Genomic DNA, 19066 nt, shown 5'->3' with positions numbered 1-19066 from the left:
CCTGAGATAATCTGCAAAGTGAGCAAATTGCTTATCCTGCTCCTCCTGGTGGAGTTTTTGAGGATAAGATATCTTGGCTTTATATTCCTCAACTTTGGTTGCTGCAGGTTTATTTCCTACAGAAGTGGTTGAAGAAGCCTTTTTAGAGGGGTTGTCATCAGTACTTGTGTGTGTCTGATCCCTCACTGGCATTTGAATGCCAGGGTTGGAAGCTGGAGTGACGTTAGATGCCAACTACTCAGCTGTTCCTGGCGTCTGAACGCCAGAACTGTGCTTCCTTTGGGCGTTCAACGCCAGTTCCTTGCTTGTTTTTGGCGTTGAACGCCAGTCCTGAGCATGGTCTGGGCGTTCAGCGCCAGCCTTTCACCCAATTTCTGGCGTTTTAACGCTAGAATTATTTTTTTCTGGGCTCTTACTGTCCTCAGATGGATTTTGGGTGGTTTGCTCATTTCTTGGCTTCCTGCTGCCTTGAGGTGGGGTATTTAATGTTTTCCCACTTCTTAATTGAACTGCTTGGCATTCTTCTGTTATTTGTTTTGACAGCTGCTGTTTTGTTTGCTTCAATTGTTCTTCCATATTTACATTAGCCATCCTTGTCTCTTGTAGTCTATCTTTGAATTCGGCTAACTGCTGTGTTAGAAAGTCCAATTGCTGATTGAATTCAGCAGCTTGTTCTACAGGACTGAGTTCAGCAGTTACTGTTTTAGCCTCTTCTTTCATGGAAGGGTTACTGTTTAAGTATAAATGCTGATTTCTGGCAACTGTATTAATGAGCTCTTGAGCTTCTTTAATTGTCTTTCTCATGTGGATATCCACCAGCTGAGTGATTTAGAGAAATCTGAGCTCTTTTTGTAAGCCCATAATAGAAGATGTCTAACTGAACCCACTCTGAAAACATTTCAGAGGGGCATTTTCGTAGCATCTCTCTGTATCTCTCCCAGGCATCATAAAGGGATTCATTATCTCCTTGTTTAAAGCCTTGGATGTCCAGCCTTAGCTGTGTCATCCGTTTTGGAGGAAAGTATTGATTCAGGAATTTCTCTGTCAGCTGTTTCCATGTCTTTATGCTAGCCTTAGGTTGGTTATTTAACCATCTCTTGGCTTGGTCTTTTACAGCAAATGGAAACAGTAATAATATATAGACATCCTGATCTACTTCCTTATCATGTACTGTGTCAGCAATTTGTAAAAATTGTGCCAGAAACTCTGTAGGTTCTTCCTGTAGAAGACCGGAATACTGGCTGCTTTGCTGCACCATGATAATGAACTGAGGATTCAACTCAAAGCTACTGACTCCAATGGAGGGTATGCAGATACTACTCCCATATGAAGCAGTAGAGGGGTTAGCATATGACCCCAGAGTCTTTCTGGACTGTTCATTTCCACTTAGATCCATGATGGAGAAAGGGAGATGATGTAAAAAAAATAAAAAAAAACATTTATTTATTTTATTTTATTATTTATTTATTTATTTATTTATTTTGAAAATAAAATAAATTAAAATAAAATAAATAAAAATGGGTGAAGATTTTCGAAAAAATGAGGAGAGAGAAAGTGGTTAGGAAGTTTTGAAAAGGATATGATGATTTTTGAAAAAGATTTTAAATTTTGAAATAAAAAATCTGAATTTTAAAGGTAAATTCGAAAATTTACTTTAAAATAGAGAGAAAAGATATTTTTGAATTTAAAGAGGAGAGAGAAAAACAATAAGATAGCACAAGATTTAAAATTTTTAGATCTAATGCTCCTTGTTTTTGAAAAATTTGGAGGGAAAACACCAAGGAACACCAAACTTAAAAATTTTAAGATCAAGACACAAGGAAGACTCAAGAACACCTTGAAGACTCACAAGAACACAAGAACATGAAGAAAGAACACCAAACTTAAAATTTTTAGAAAACCAAAATAAGATTTTCGAAAACCAGAGAAAAATCAACAAGAAAACACCAAACTTAAAGTTTGGCACAAGATTTAATGTAAAAATTATTTTTGAAAAAGAATTTTAAAAAGAAGGTACCCAATTACCAAGAACACAGACCAACGCTCTAGCCAAATGGGCAGTAAATGTAACACTTATTTTGAAAAATATTTTTAATAACTAAGAAAAAATATTATTTTTATTTTTATTTTATTTTATTTTTTTTGAAAAGAATATAAAAGACTCTGACCCAAAAGACAAAATTTTCCTAATCTAAGCAACAGGATTCACCGTCAGTTGTTCAAACTCAAACAATCCACGGCAACGGCGCCAAAAACTTGGTGCACGAAATTGTAATGTTAATGTTCACATTACTCTCTTACAACTTTGCACAACTAACCAGCAAGTGCACTGGGTCGTCCAAGTAATACCTTACGTGAGTAAAGGTCGATCCCACGGAGATTGTTGGCTTGAAGCAAGCTATGGTTATCTCGTAACTCTTAGTCAGGATATAATATCAATAATAATTCTTAATTTGAATTGTAAAAAGTAAAAAGGGCAGAACACAAATTATACTTGTATGCAGTAATGGAGAATATGTTGGAGTTTTGGAGATGCTTTGTCTTCTGAAATTCTGCTTTCCTCTGTTTGCTGATTCACGCACGCACGTCCTCCTATGGCAAGCTGTGTGTTGGTGGATCACCATTGTCAATGGCTACCATCCATCCTTCCAGTGAAAAGGGTCCAGGTGCGCTGTCACCGCACGGCTAATCATCTGCAGGTTCTCAATCGTACCGGAATGGGATTTACTATCCTTTTGCGTCTGTCACTACGCCCAGCACTCTCGAGTTTGAAACTCATCACAGTCATTCAATCCTTGAATCCTACTCGGAATACCACAGACAAGGTTTAGACTTTCCAGATTCTCTTGAATGCTGCCATCAATCTAGCTTATACTACGAAGATTCTGATTAAATAGATCCTAGAGATATTCATTCATTCTACGGTGAATGGAAGTGGTTGTCAGGCTCGCATTCGTGGGGGAATGATAATGATTGTCACGTTCATCACATTCATGTTGAAGTGCGAATGGATATCTTAGATAGGAACACGCAAGTTTGAATGGAAAACAGAAATACTTGCATTAATTCATCGAGACACAGCAGAGCTACTCACCCCCAACAATGGAGTTTAGAGACTCATGCTGTCAAAGAGTACAAAATTCAGATCTAAAATGTCATGAGATACAAAATAAGTCTCTAAAAGTTGTTTAAATACTAAACTAGTAACCTAGGTTTACAGAAAATGAGTAAACTATGATAGATAGTGCAGAAATCCACTTCTGGGACCCACTTGGTGTGTGCTGGGGCTGAGTCTAAAGCTTCTCACGTGCCTGGGCTGTTTTGGGCGTTCAACGCCAGGCTGTAACCTGTTTCTGGCGTTGAACTCCAACTTGTAACGTGTTTCTGGCGCTGGACGCCAGACTGCAACATGGAACTGGTGTTGAACACCAGTTTACATCGTCTATCCTTGAGCAAAGTATGAACTATTATATATTGCTGGAAAGCCCTGGATGTCTACTTTCCAACGCAATTAGAAGCGTGTCAATTGGATTTCTGTAGCTCTAGAAATTCCATTCCGATTGCAGAGAGGTCAGGATCTAACAGCATCAGCAGTCCTTTTTCATCCTGAATTAGATTTTTGCTCAGCTCCCTCAATTTCAACCAGAAAATACCTGAAATTACAGAAAAACACACAAACTCATAGTAAAATCCAGAAATATGAATTTTGCCTAGAAACTAATGAAAATAAACTAAAAACTAACTAAAACATACTAAAAACTATATGAAATTAACCCCAAAAAACGTATAAAATATCCGCTCATTAGAGCCACTTGTACTGGACTAACTCACTCACTCTCTGGGATTGGATAGATAATGTCGGCTTCAAGCAGTCGGGTCATTTCCTTCTTCACAACTTTCAGAATTGTGAGGTTCAACCGCCTTTGAGGTTGACGGATAGGCTTGGCTCCCTCCTCTAGAAAGATGCGGTGCTCACAAATTTGAGGTCTTATACCTACTATGTCCGTCAAACTCCACCCAATAGCTTTCTTGTTTCTTCTCAGCTCATTAAGCAGATGCTCCTCTTGTTGGAAAGTAATCTCCTTTGCAATAATCACTGGGAGCTTTTGATTGTCTTCAAGATAAGCATACTTGAGGTGAGGTGGAAGGGGCTTCAACTCCATGTTCGGCTCATGGCTTGGCACTTTATCATCCGGAATCACTGGAGGTGGCAAGGTGTCTTCAATATACTCAGAGGGCTTCCCTACACTTGTACCTTGAACCATGTTCTTCTCATCAACTGTCTCTTGGTGAACTTCAGCCACAGTCTCATCAATAATATCACACTGGAAGATAGAGTGGTCTTTCGGTTGATGCTTCATAGCTTCATCAAGGTTGAAACTCACTGCTCTTCCATCTATTTTAAAGGAATATGTACCCGAGAAGGCATCCAATTTAAACTGAGAAGTCTTCAAGAACGGCCTCCCAAGCAAGATGGATGATGGTCTTCCTGAGTCATTAGGGGGCATCTTAAGAATATAGAAATCAATAGGAAAAATCAACCCCTTAATGCTCACCAAGACGACTTCCGCAATGCCAACCACTGAGATTATGCTCTTATCTGCCAAAATAAAACAGGCTGCCGACCTTTTCAATGGTGGAAGCTTCAAAGCATCATATACAGATAATGGCCTAATGCTCACACAAGCGTTTAAGTCACACATGCAATCCACAAAATGCATACCACCTATATTGCAAGTAACCATGCATGGATCACGATTACCACATTTCTCCAGTATAGCATCCATAAGAGCAGAAATCGAGCTACCCAAAGGAATTATTTCTAAATCATGGATCTTTTCCTTATTTGTGCATAAATCCTTTAGAAACTTAGCATACTTGGGAACTTGACGAATAGCATAAAAAAGGGGAATGGTTACCTCAATCTTTTTGAAGATCTCTGCCATCTTGGGATCGAGCTCCACTTGCTTTTTAGTCCTCCTAGCTAGATGTGGAAAGGGAATGGGAATGGCCTCTTTCAAAACATTGTCTTCCTTAGAAACTCCATCCCTTGGTTGAGCAACTTCTTCTTCAACTACCTCTTGTACCTCATCCTCTTCTTCAACATCTTCTACCTTAACAACATCTTCATCCCGAGTGTCTTGTCTTGAGCTTGGCTCCTCAGGACTCCTCTCTTGCAATGTAGTACCGGACCTCAAAGTGATGGCATTGATTCCACCCTTGGGATTGGGTAAAGGTTGAGAGGGAAGTGCACTAGAGCTTGAAGGTTGAGTATTGGAGGTAGAGGGTAGGTCCATACGGGATGAAAGAGCTTGGATGGTAGAGGTAAAACCGGTGATGCTAAAGGCAACTGTGGCTTGAAGCTCTTTTTGTCCTTGCATAAGAGAGCGAAGCATATCATCATTTGAGGAAGAAGGAGGGCATGTAATTTGGGGGGTTGTGGTTGGTTGAGTTGAGGTGCTTGAGCTAGCCTTTAGTGAGGTGGTTGGTATCTTTGGCCTTGGTTTTGCTATTGGTATGGAGGGTTTTGATGCTACCAGTTTTATTGGTAGTTGTTGTTGTTCCACCTTTGATTTCCACCATTGTCCCTTCCTCCTTGATTGTAATTGTCTCTCTATTCTTGGTTGGAATTATCTTGCCAACCTTGATTGTAGTTACCACCTTGATTATAGTTACTGCCTTGTTGATAGTACCCTTGATTCAGACGGTTGTAATAAGCATTGGTAGCCGCCAAGGTATTGTCCTCTTGGAGTTGTGAAAATTCATCAGTATAGCGAGAATAGCAAGAGCAAATTCCATATACTCTCTGAGGGACTAACTGTTGACATTGCTGTTGTGGAGGAGGTGGAGGTTGTTGTTGATTGAGCTTGAGTTGCTTGAGGATATTAGTCATCTCTCCCAAAATCTTGGTGAGCGCGGCGGTCTCATGACTAGAAGAAACTTCCGCAATAGCCTTGGGATGATTATTCCTTTGCCTTGCATGTTAGGTTGACTCAGCTAGAACGGTGATGGGTTACCACGCTTCTGTCGCCGTCTTATACTTTGTCAAAGAACCATTACTCGCAGCATCCAACAGGGTCTTATCTTGAGGCTTCATGCGTTGGCAAAACTAGCTAATTAACACTAACTGGTCAATCATGTGATGGGAACACGAATCTAGAAGATTCCTAAAGCGTTCCCAATACTCATAGAGAGTCTCTGATTCGCCTTGAATGACTGATGAGTCCATATTTGACGATATATTTTGACTTGATTTGGACAAATTTCATCACATAAACTCACACTTAAGCACCAAAATAGCATACTTTTGTGTTTTCTCCCTAAATTGAACCTAAATGTGAAAACATGTGTTTTTGTGCTTAAATTGAGCAATTTAATTCCACTTCTATTCCATTTGATGCCATGACATATTTGTTGAGTGATTTCAGGTCATAGAGGCAAGAATAGATAGCCAAAAGTGGAAAGAAGCATGTACAAAGGGAGAACACATGAAGAAAACAAAGGAGAAGCACACAGTTGAGTGTGCGTACGCACAACCCTCTGTGTGTGCACACAAGAAGAAAATCATCACGTGTGCGTACGCACGATCCTCTGTGCATACGAACAAGTGAAAATTCTGCGAAGTGTGCGTACGCACAGGTCCTTGCATGTGGTTTCATTAATGAAACATGTAATTCATGATTTTGGGGGCCTTTGGCCCAGTTTTGGAAGGCTTGATGCTGAATGGAAAGTGCTATATCAAGGGGGATTGAAGCCATATGAAGGCATTAGAGTAAGAGGCCTCATTTTACATTTTTTTAGCATAGAATTAGGAGTAGGAGTAGTGTAGTTTAGTTTTCTTCATTTCTCCCCTAGGGTTTTCAATTCCATCTCCATTGTAGCATTTTATAGTAGCTTTGACTTCGGATTTTGCTCATCCTTTGTAAGTACTCTTTAATTTCTTTTTAATTACACTACTTTTGTTTCCATTTTCTTATGGTTCAAGTTACCTTGTTTATATATGCAATTTTGAGTTTCTTGAAGTTTTGATTGATGAATTTAGTGTTTTATGCTTTCTTTATATTTGTTTGATTGTCTATTGTTGATATTGTGAATAGTCGGTTATAGTTTTCTATTTTTCCTTACAATTTTTCATGTTTTATTTTTATGCCCACAAGGTGTTTGTGAAAATATAAATTATGAATTTTGAGTAGATTTTCACACCTTGTCTTGGGATTTGAGTTCCTAGGAAACTAGAGTCATAATGTCCGACATTTAATGGCATTTTTTGGGTAGTTAGTTGACTCTTGTTTCCATTGATGCTAGCTTTTTACCAACTAGTTTGGTAAGTTAGCTAGGACTTATGGATTAAGGTCAATTATGCCTGCTTGACCTACTCCTCGATGTTAGGGGATAGCTAAGCGAGATTGACTCATCATAATTACCATAGTTGTGGTTATGGCGATGATAGGATTCCTTGGATCCTTATTCCTAAGTCTAGGCTTTTTATGCATTAATAGCATTTTCACTAGTTTTGATCTTATCCCCTTTTTACTTGCATTAATATCAATTTTGATCATTTCTTGGTTCTTTTATTTCTTAGTTTTTTTAATCTTTTTTTCTTTAATTTCAAAACCCCTTTTTGCCTCCACAACCGAAAGCGTAACACTTCAATTGCATCCTAGGAAAGATTATCCGAGGTTTAATTACTCTCGGTTATTATTATTTGTATTTGAATTGAACTTTGATGTTTGGGATTGTATTGCCGGTTTGGACTATACTCATAAGGGAACTATTTTATCTAATTTCCGAACTGGCATAAATCCCAATTCATCAAGTTTTTGGCACCGTTGCCAAGGATGCAATTGGTGTTATATTTTTTGTTGTTGTAAATATGTTGATAGTGTAAATAGCTTACTTTTTGGTTATTTGGTTGTTTTTATTAATTTTTAGGTGTTTGTTTTTTTTCTTGTTTATTGATGTCTTTTGCCTTTATTTTCTACTTTCTCTATGAGCTATCACCCTTGTTTCTTGGAGTTTGGTTGTGAGTATTTTGTAGGGTATGATGAATTCAAATTGAGATTGCTTCATGAAATGGGAGAATCAATTAAAGGAGGAACCAATTGCGTATGAGCAACACTCATGGCAACCACCTCCCTCATACTACAACGAGCCAAACCCTCTCCTTTGTGAATATCAAACCCAAAGATATGAAAGATATCCCCTACACAACCCTCAACCACCAAACCTTCAAGCATCACACCATCCACCTCTATGGAATCCTAATGTCTATACACCTTGCTACTAACCATATGAACCATCACCTCCTTATAAACTACCTCAATACCCTCACCCACATGACACACCTTCCAACTATGCAACCTTTCTCCCTAGCATTGAACCTTCTTCTTTACCTCAATATGAAATTCTCCAACCCTTGCCCCAAGAACAAAAAAACCTTCAAGCATTCTTCCAAGAGCAAGAAGAGTTTCGAAAGAAGCAAGGGGAGTTTATGGCTACTATAGCCGAAGCGGTGAACCGCTTGACCCTACTACGCTCAAGCAATCAGGACATTCTCCTTGAGGAATGTAGAGGAACAACGAAGGAGTGTAAAGAGGAGGAGAACATGGAGCCTCAAAGAAAAGAAGAAGAGCTAGGACAAGAATTGCAACAAGAGGAGAAAGGTAACACAAGTGAACCGGAAGAGGTGAATGGAGAATTGAGGGAGTTTGATCAAGAAGTGGATTCCATCATCAATGATATTTTGTACACTTTGGTCAATCCCCTCATGATCTTGAGGAACCTTCCCCTCTTGATTTTGAGAGAGATAGGGAAGAGCTTGAAAAGGGTGGTGAGGAAGAGGCGATCACCCAAGAAGTGGAGACATTCATGCAAGAGTCCAAGAGAATAATTCCAACCCAAGGTCAAATTGAGTGGATAACAATTTCCTCAAAGAGCTTCATCAATCCACATCAATTTGTTATCTTGGAGACGGACTACCAACTTAAGGTGCTTCTTGAAGTGTTAAATGGTAAAGGAGTGGATGTTGGTTGCCAAAGGAATTTAAGGCATAAAGGGTGCAAGGTCCAATTTGGAGGAGTCCAATATTCAAGTGGGTGCTTCAAAGGTGCATGGAGAGATTGTTCATCCAAAGGCACAAGTGAAAATCAACAAGCGGATGATAGAGAAACCAAAGTATGGGATCTGGGCATACACCTCTACAATCAATAATTTTGGGTCCCAATTTCTTCCTTGAGGTTGTTTGAGAGTTTAATGTACTTCGTTTGGGATCTCGGAGGATTTTGGAAGAGCAAGCATGGTTGGCAACTCAAGGATGGATGGAAGCACAAGCCTCCTTGATGAGAGTTCCAACCAAATGTCCAATTTGAGGACTTTAAACCAAAGTGCTAGGTGGGAGACACCCCACAATGGTAATATCCTTCCAACCTTTCTTTCTTTTAGTTTTTGTTTATTGAATTTTGTCTTTGATTAGCTTAGTTTGGTTAGCTTCTAGGTTTAATTTAGTTGTATTTTTATGTTTGATCATGTGTTTTTGAAGAATCATGTGTTTTGGGCTTGGAAACCTCTTATTGATATCATAGTTGTTGCCTTAGAGGCATTAAAATTGTTGTAGAAACAGAGTTCAGTGCGTACGCATACAACCCCTAATTTTTGCCATCTGTGTGTGTGCACAACCTTGTGCGTACGCACACTTGATGACATAGGATCTGTTCACAGCGCTCGCACACCCTGTGCACGCGCACCCCAGCACATTTTCATTCTGTGCGTGCGCACGCCACTCTGTGCATACGCACACATGGTCCTTTTGCCCTGTTTTCAAAAAAAAAGTGTTCTGTTGCGCACAATCCTGTTCGCACGCACACTTCTTGACACCCATTCTGCTCGTGGCGCTCGCACACCCTGTGCGTGCGTGTCCCCTCTTTTTCTTCCTTGTGTGTGTACGCACACCCCCCCTGTGCATACGCACAGGTCGCGATCTGGGCGTCAATCAGAAGGCATGCCCTGTTTCGCCTCTCTCTTTCTTCTTTCTTCTCTTTTCTTCATCTTCTTTCCTTTTTCTTTCTTTTATTTCTTCTTCCTTTTTTCTTTTTCTTCTCTCTTCTTCTCTTCTCCGGTGAAGCTCCACCGCTATGAGCCTCGCAGTGGCTAACACAAATGTCACTGTTACCTATATTTTTCTTTTCCATCCTTTAACTTTTCAATTTTCTTGTTTTAATCTTCTTTGTTATGTTTAGTTGCTTGTTTAATTTCTATTTTCTTTATTTAACTTTAGATATTTAGCTTAAGTTTGCTTAATTATTTCTTTGTTGCATTGCAAGTGTTCACATTTTTACTTGTGGGTTGTTGATACTTGAATTTTTACTTGAATTTCTTGAATTTGTGCACTGCATACCATGTGTTTGATATAATGCCTGAATGAACTTTTTGTTTAATGCATGTGTTGTCGCGACCATATATGTTAGACTATATCCATGTTTGGCATACTAATCAAGAATTGTGCACCTTTGAACGATTATGATGATATCTTGGATTGGAATTTCAATAATGTACTTGTTATTGTGTTGAGTTGCTAGCACCAAATTGAGATGAAAAGTGACATTTGACTTCATATTTGGTGAAATTTTGAACAAATACATATTGAATTTAGTGAATTGAATTGAATTTCTTGTTCATCATGGTTTTTAAGTCAATATAATCACATGACAAGGTATTTGTTCCGTGTTAATACTTTGCATTTTTTGAGTTGACTTGACTTGATTCTTATCAAGACTTGTCACTTTTCGTAACAAGAACCTTATACATGTGATTATTTCCTTATTCCCAAGGATGAATAAGTAGTTCCTCTTCATAATTGCATTGGATATTATTTATTGTGCTAATTTTTATCAATTTTGCTCTTTCACTTGCACAACTTCAATATCCAATAATTCCTACATTCAATTCACTCTTGTTATAGTTGCCTAAGTTTGCTTGTACTTAATTGATGCTCATTCATTGCTTGCATCTTAGGCCATTTAATTGAGGAACCCAAGCTTAATTTTTTATTCTGTGGATGCCTTTTTAACCGGCCGTTGTGTGTTCCAACCGCGCACATAATTGGAATACACACATGGCTAATTTTTTTATCATACCACACCACTATGCAAACTTCCTCAATTAAATACTTGTTTGTTTTCTTTTGGCTCCAAGTATACACTGTATTTCCTCCCTCCTTTACCTTTTTGTGCTACTTGCCCAATGATTCCTAATTATACTTTATTCATTCTTTTTGAAGGTGAGACATAAAGGCAAGGAGCCGGGAGAGGAGAAGGAGGCTGATGCACCACTATTTCGTGGTACATCTTGTGCTTAATTGAGTGGATTTTATCCACTATTCTCATATTTATTCATAGAATTTGCATGTTTTACAGTTTCCTTCCTAATTTTGTGCTATGATTAAAAACATGTTTCTTTGGCCTTAAATTTGCTATCTTTAATCCTCTTTTATTACCATTCGATGCCTTGATATGTGTGTTAAGTGATTTCAGGATTTATAGGGCAGGAATGACTTAGAGGATGGAAAGGAAGCATACAAAGGTGGAAGGAATACAAGAAATTGAAGGAATTGCTAAGCTGTCAACCCTGACCTCTTCGTACTAAATCGACCATAACTTGAGCTACAGAGGTCCGAATGAGGCAGTTCTAGTTGCGTTGGAAAGCTAACATCCGGGACTTCAAAATAATATAAAGATTGTCGTAGTTGCCTTGCTGTTAGGCGACACATACGCGTGGATGACGCGTACGCGTGGATAGTGCGGCAGACAAGCGACGCGTACGCGTGAGCGACGCGTGCGCGTGACAGAGCCACGTGCTGCACGTATCAGAAAACGCTAGGGGCGATTTCTGGGCTCCTTTTGGCTCAGTTTCAAGCCCGAAAAACACAGATAAGAGGCTGCAGAGTGGGAGAATAAAAAATATTCAGCAATACAATAATTCATTCACATAATTTTAGGTTTAGATGTATTTTCTAGAGAGAGAGGCTCTCTCCTCTCTCTAGATTTTAGGATTTTAGGTTTAGCTATTTTCAATTTCAGATTTCTATCTTAGTTTAATTAGTTTCTCTTCTACTCTTATTTATTTTAGCACTTTAGTTTATTTATTCCCCTTGTTGATTACTTTATGTTGCCAATTTAGTTTATGAATTCTCATGTTAGATTTAATTTTCTATTTAATGCAATTTGAGGTATTTCATGTTTATTACTTCTTCCTTTATTTGTTATCATTGATGCTTAAAATTAGTTGTTTGGATTTTATTGTCTCTTATTGCTTTTCTATGCTTTTATGTTGTGCCTTCCAAGTGTTTGATAAAATGCTTGGTTAGATTTTAGTGTAGATTTCTCTCCTTTTGGCTTTGGTTGAGTAATTGGAGACTCTTGAGTTATCAAACTCCTTTGTTGATTGATAATTGAAATTTTCTAGTTGATTTGGATCCCTCTAAAGCTAGTCTTTCCTTAGGAGTTGACTAGGACTTGAAGAATCAAATTGATTTATCCAATTGACTCTCCTTCATAGTTAGAGGTTAACTAAGTGGGAGCAATGGACAATTCTCATCACAATTAATAAAGATAACTAGGATAGGACTTCTAATTTTCATACATTGCCAAGAGCTTTTATAGTTATTAATTTACTTTCTTGCCATTTTATTTCCTTGTTCAACCTTTCAAAAACCCGAAAAGATACTATCTCATAACCAATAGTAACATACCTCCCTGCAATTCCTTGAGAGACGACCCGAGGTTTAAATACTTCGGTTTAATTTTATTGGGTTTGTTTAACTGACAACCAAATTTTTGTATGAAAGGATTCTTTGTTGGTTTAGAAACTATACTAGCAACAAGAATTTATTGTGAATTCTTTTCTAGCAAAAATCTGTTAATCAAAAATGGCGCCGTTGCTGGGGAATTACAACTGTGTGCCTTATTATTGGTTATTGTGAATATTGTGAATAATTTTGCTCTTTCGTCTCTTTGTTAGTGTTTCTAGTTTTAGGAGTTTATTTTCATTAATTCTTATTAGTTTTTGCTTTTACTTTCTTCTGTTACTATGAATTCTCACCCCTTTGGCTATGAGTTTGGTCACAATTATGTTGTAGGGAATGGAAGCCATAATGAGAATATGCATCAAGGTTGGAACAATCAAAGATGGGAGGAGCCACAAGGATTTGATCAACCATCTTGGCAACAACCCCCTCCAATGTGCCTTGGGCAACGACCATTCTACGATGCATCCCAAGACAATGGTTATGGTGGACCTTTTCGTGACAACCAACCTCCACCAAATTACTATGAGCAAGAGCCATTCCAAGGTGCGTACCAAGACAATGGATATGATGGACCCCTTGTAGTTACCAACAAGCCCCACCATATGCCTATGAACCCCCTCCTCAACATAGTTATGAACCACCATACTCACAAGCCCCTTTCCACCATTCACTTCCATATGACCCTAACCCTTATCTACCGGACCAACCACAATACGAACCATATGAACCATACCCAGAACCACCACCTCAATATACACCATTTCCATACCCTTATCAAGAAGAACCACCTCCGTATTATGAGCTTTTTCTCCCAACAAATGAACCTTCCTATCCACACCAACCTCCACTGGATGACAACACCCTTGATGTTATTCGCCAAGGGCAAATAGGGTTTCAAACCACACTTACCTCTGTTTTTACTGGTCTAAACTTTACTATCCAAGCTTTTATATCCCGCATGGATCAAGCCTCTACCTCAAATACTTAACCCTCACCACCCTCCATGGAAGAGCACCCGCATCCATCAATCCAAGAGCAACACGATCCCAATTATGCTAGTGACATGGAACAAGAGAGAAGGGATCGTCTTAGGAACGTAATGGATCAGCTTCATGAATTCTTGCTTCAAAAGAAGCAAGAGGAGGCCCAAAAGGTAGAGGTAGGAAAGACCCTTGAAGATGAAGCAGTTGACGAATTAGTGAAGGTTGGACAAGAGGAAAGCTCCATCATTGAAGACAACTCTACACTAAACAACATCAAGGAGGAGTTCAATTTTGTATTAAAGCAAGTGGAGAAAGCCGAAATTATAGAAGAAGAGGAAATGGTTGAAGACTTAGGAGATGCGGAACCTCCACGGGAAACTCAAGTCATAGAGCCTCCTTCCAAGACATTTGAATTTGATGTTGGGGAGGGTGTACAACCTTCAAGGCATATCATGGTTGAAAACTTAGAGGAGGTTGATCATGAGATGAATTCCATAATTTATGAGTTCTTATCTACAATTGAATCCTCTCCATTGGACTTGACATGGATATTAAAGAAGAAGAAGCACAACCTTCCATGCCCTTGGTAAGCAATGAAGAAGAGATTGAATTGGAAGAAAGCTACCAAGAGGAAGAGGTTGGAATTGAAGAAGCTTACAAAGAGGTGGAAGTTGTCAAGGAAGAGCACAAGGGAATGGAGCTTGAAATCACCTTGCCAAAGTTGTTGGAGACCTCTCCCCCAAAGCCATTACCATCCAATACAACATTCAAGTGGGTAAAATTCATATCCTTAACCTTTACTTTCCCACTTGAATATGGGTTACTTGAGACGGATGGTCAACTTAGAGCTCTTTGTGGCTTTAAGAGTAAGAGGGAGATGGTTAGTGGTTGGCAACACAATCCTAGGTTCGTTATGGTTGGGAGCTCAAAGTCTAAATGCAAGGGTTGGTGTAGAGCTCGATTGAATGGGTCTAGGAAGTCGTTTGGATATCTCGGTGAGAATTTCGATTGCTCACCACCCAAGTGGAAAAATGATGATCAACAAGAAGACGGGTATAAAAGCAAGGTTTGGGACCCCGGAATTCATTCCAACAATCAACACTCTTGGGGCCTTGTCACCTGCTTTGACTTGCTTGAAGACTTTATGCGCCTAGTTTGGGATCCCGGAGGCTATTCGAATTGCAATCATCGGTGGGGATTCTTGGATGAGTTCAAACATAAGCCACCATGACAAGGAGCTCACCAAATGTCCAACTTAAGGACTTTAACTAAAAGTGCTAGGTGGGAAACAACCCACCATGGTATGATCGTCCATTTTTATTCTTAGTTTTATTTTATTTTATTTTTAACAGTGTTAATTCGTACTTTCTGCATCATCACCTGCATTCTACATTAAAAAAATCACACGACGCGCATGCGTCATATGCAGGTTCGCCCTCAATTGAAATGAACAGAGAGTTACGCGGGAGCTACGCAGGAGAGTTTCCTTACGCACAAGCAACCCCACGCGTGCGCGTACCGTACACATACGCGTCCCCTGCAACTTTTTCAACCCACGCGTAAGCGTCAGCGACGCTGAAGAGACGGAAGATTGATGGTTTAGAAGTTATAGTAAACTCTTGTTGCAAGTATAGTTACTAAACCAAGCAATCAACCTTTCTTACAAATGTTTTGGTTGTCACAAGTAACAAACCCCTTTAAAATTGATAACCGAAGTATTTAAACCTCGGGTCATTTTCTCAAGGAACTGCATGGAAGTATGTTCTTATTATTGGCTATGGAGATTGTAAATTGGGGTTTTGAAAGTAAGGAGAGATAGTGAATTTAAATTGCAATTAAATTAAGTAAATGGCTGTAAAATAAACTTTTGGTAAGGTATGAGAAATTGGAAATCCTATCCTAGTTATCCTTATCAATGGTGATGAGGATTGAGTCTTAATCCCACTTAGTTAGCTTTTACTAAAGCAAAGGAAGATCAAGTGGATTAATTAGTCTGATCTTCAGGTTCTAGTCAATTCCTAAGAAAGGACTGGAATTATTGAAGTTCAATTCATTTAGCAAAGATAACAATTATCGATCACGTTGAGTTTGATAACTCCTGAGTTACTGATTTCTTAACCAAGACCAAAAGGGGAAAAGTAAATCTACTCGAATAAAAATATCTTTAGATTGAAAGTAACAGTAACATAAACAAAAGAGAGTAATCATAAACTAATATACCTCAAATAACATTAATGAAGAGAGTTATCTGTGACATAGAAAAGTTCATAAATTAAATTGAGAAGATAATAAAAAGGAAAATTGAACCTGATAAAAAGAGATAATCCTGAAAGCAAAAGAAATCCTAATTCTAAATCCTAAAAGAGAGAGGAGAAAACCTCTCTCTAAAAACTACATCTAAATCATCAAAAGTGACTAATTGGAGACTCTCTTTTGAATGGATGCATTCCCCCACTTCATAACCACTAATCTGTGCTTTCTGGACTTGGATCTGGGCCAAAAAGGGCTTCAGAAATTGTTGGGAGCATTTTCTGTAATTTCTGGTGTGTGGCCTCTGTCTCGCGTCCGCGTGGGTCACGCGGTCGCATCATCTGGAGTTTTCCTTATCACGCGTTCGCTTCGGTCATGCGTCCGCCTCATCTGCATTTTGCTTGTGGCGTGCATTCACGTCATTCACGCGATCGTGTCGCGCTCTCTTCGCGCTGGGCATGCGGCCGCGTCGCCCACGCGTTCGCGTCACTGCCAACTTCTTCAAAAACTCCATTTTGTTCTTTCCTTCCATTTTTGTATGTTTTCTTTCCATCCTTTAAGTCATTCCTGCCTTAGAAGATCTGAAACTACTCAACACACAAATCACGGCATCGAATGGTAATAAAAGGGTAATTAAAATAATTATTTTTAAAGCATAGGAAACATGTTTTTCACATACATCACATAATAAGGAAGGGAAAGTAAAACCATGCAATTAACATGAATAAGTGAGTGAAGGATTGAATAAATCACTTAAATTGAGCACAAAATATATCATAAAATATGGGATTATCAACCTCCCCACACTTAAACAATAGCATGTCCTCATGCTAAATCCAAGATAAAGAGTAAGGTAAGGTTGAAGTGGTGGAATTTCATGTAATGCAATCTATTCTAAATATAACTACCTAAATAAATCATGCAATTCTAATTGTTATTCACTTGTATATAAAACTTACATGTAGTTAAATTAATTCACATTCTCAAGGAATCATATATGCATAGCCAAACCTTAGATAATGAATAAGCACGTTTACAATTGAGATAGGAAAGAAAAATATTTTACAAACTTGCAAGACAATTAACAATTTAAGCAAAAATATATGTTGATGAGCTATTGAACCCTCACTGGATTTTGTGTTTACTCTGTAGTCACTCAGCGTTTATTGGGTTAATCACTCTATTCTTCTTTTTATCCTTACTTTCTATAACTTTGTTCTTCATCTAACAAATCAACAATTATAGAATATAGGCATACAAAAATCATGAGGGCTTTTCCAAGGTTGTAATGGGGCCAAGGTAAAGGTAAGGGTATATGTATAAGGCTAAGTAAGCTAATAAGTGAATCCTTGATAAGTCTAAGATCTCACCTAACATACATATTTTGTAATTCAAAGGTTTCTTTACCTATTTACCCAAATTTTCCCACTTTTTATGTTACATGCTCATGCCTTAATTTTAATTTTTATCCCATGTGCATTGCTCTATTTTGCATTTGGAGAATTCTTTTGTATCCCCTTTATTTGGGTACTGAAATAAAATATATAAATTTTTTTTATGCACATGGTAATTTAATTGCTTTGATTTCACATGAGCATGCTTCCTAAAATTTTATTTTGAAATATTTTTATTCTTTTTAACTTTCTACCTTTGTTTCTATCATCCATGTTTCCATAAGGTTCCCACACTTAAACAATTACACAATTTCTATCTTAAGCTAACCAAGGATTCAACTTGGGATTTTCATTTTATTTTTTTGCTTAAGGCTAGTAATGTGGTTTATAGAACAGGAGGGGTTTTAAAGGCTCAAGGGGGCTAACAAGTGTGATGTAAAAGGTAGGCTAATTTGGGATAAGTGAGCTAGAATCAAACAATGGCCTCAATCACTTTCTTGGTATGTATCTATATTCTATAATCGAACATATAGATTAAAACAAAGTAAAAAATACCAGAATAAAAAGAGAAGGACGAAACACACAGGAATAAAATATTATGGTTTGAATGTAACCATACAATTAAGCTCAAAACTCACAGGCTGTGTTCTCTAGCTCAAGAATCATATATCAGTTATACATGTCATGCAAGTAAAAATTAAGAGTTCCCATTATTCTCAATGTAAATCTTAGGGTGGCTTTAAAGTTTAGTGTTTCTCCTTGATGAAATGTTGTTAACTAACTAACATGTAATGCTATATATACAATGTGTGTAGATTGTTTCTGTTCTGTTCAAGTCTCTAGTTTACTTCCTTTTTGTATTTTCAATTCGAACTAAGCTATCTTATGCTAAAAAGGGTAAACTATACTAATTAATCCACATTTTCTATAACTAATAAGTTAGAATTGCAACTAAACTAAATGGCTAAAATATGAACTAAAGTGCAAAATGCAAAAATCGAGTAAAAATACATGAAAAGAGTAATGTATAAGTACTGAGAAATAAAAATAAAGATCAAAATACAGAAAAATAACAAAATAAAATAGAAAGAGTCTGTAGTGGTTCACCAAGAAAAATACGCCAGAGATGGCGACCTCTCCACACTTAAAATAAAGCATCGTCCTCGATGCTCACTCAAGCAGGGTGTGAAGGAGTGTCATCACTGGAAGGATGGGTGGCTGGAGTCTCTGTAGTGGTGGTATGAGGATCTGTCTGCTGCAGAGGAGGTGCTGACTGAATAGGAACCTCTGGGTCTGCATCCTGAATCTGATGCGGGGCCTCCTACTGTGATGCAGCCTGCTCTGGGCCTGCCTGCTCAGCCTCTCTCTGTGGTTGGGTCTCTGCCTCATGATCATCCGCCTCCTCCTCAGATGGCTCTGATGGTGTGTCAGGCTCGGAGGAGATGTCGCCGCCAGAACGGATCATCATCTTCAGGTGCTCATAGCGTCGCTTGCTTCGACGCTCAGATCTCTCATATCGGCACCGGTTGCGGCGCTCCATCTGGTCTAGCTGCTGAAACAGGCGATGTACAAGGTGATAAACGGGCTCTGAGGCATGTGGAGGTGCAGTGGTAGTAGCTGGGGTAGCAGTAGATAAA

The 19066-nt window shown here is 38.5% G+C and overlaps 1 protein-coding gene across 1 annotated transcript in view; it reads right to left on the bottom strand.

Moving 5' to 3' along the window:
* Positions 1 to 4946, bottom strand: part of LOC112778659 (uncharacterized) — a 51791-nt gene extending 46845 nt beyond the window's left edge. Inside the window, exon 1 of the mRNA XM_025822958.1 lies at positions 4418 to 4946. Within this exon, the coding sequence (XP_025678743.1) occupies positions 4418 to 4946 (529 nt within the window). The remainder of the gene's footprint in view (positions 1 to 4417) is intronic.
* Positions 4947 to 19066: the final 14120 nt, after the last annotated feature.

This window comes from Arachis hypogaea, chromosome 19 (assembly GCF_003086295.3).
Source record: "Arachis hypogaea cultivar Tifrunner chromosome 19, arahy.Tifrunner.gnm2.J5K5, whole genome shotgun sequence".
Lineage (NCBI taxonomy): Eukaryota > Viridiplantae > Streptophyta > Magnoliopsida > Fabales > Fabaceae > Arachis > Arachis hypogaea.
Note: the sequence above shows the minus strand (reverse complement) of the source record. Positions and strands in the feature narration are given on the sequence as shown.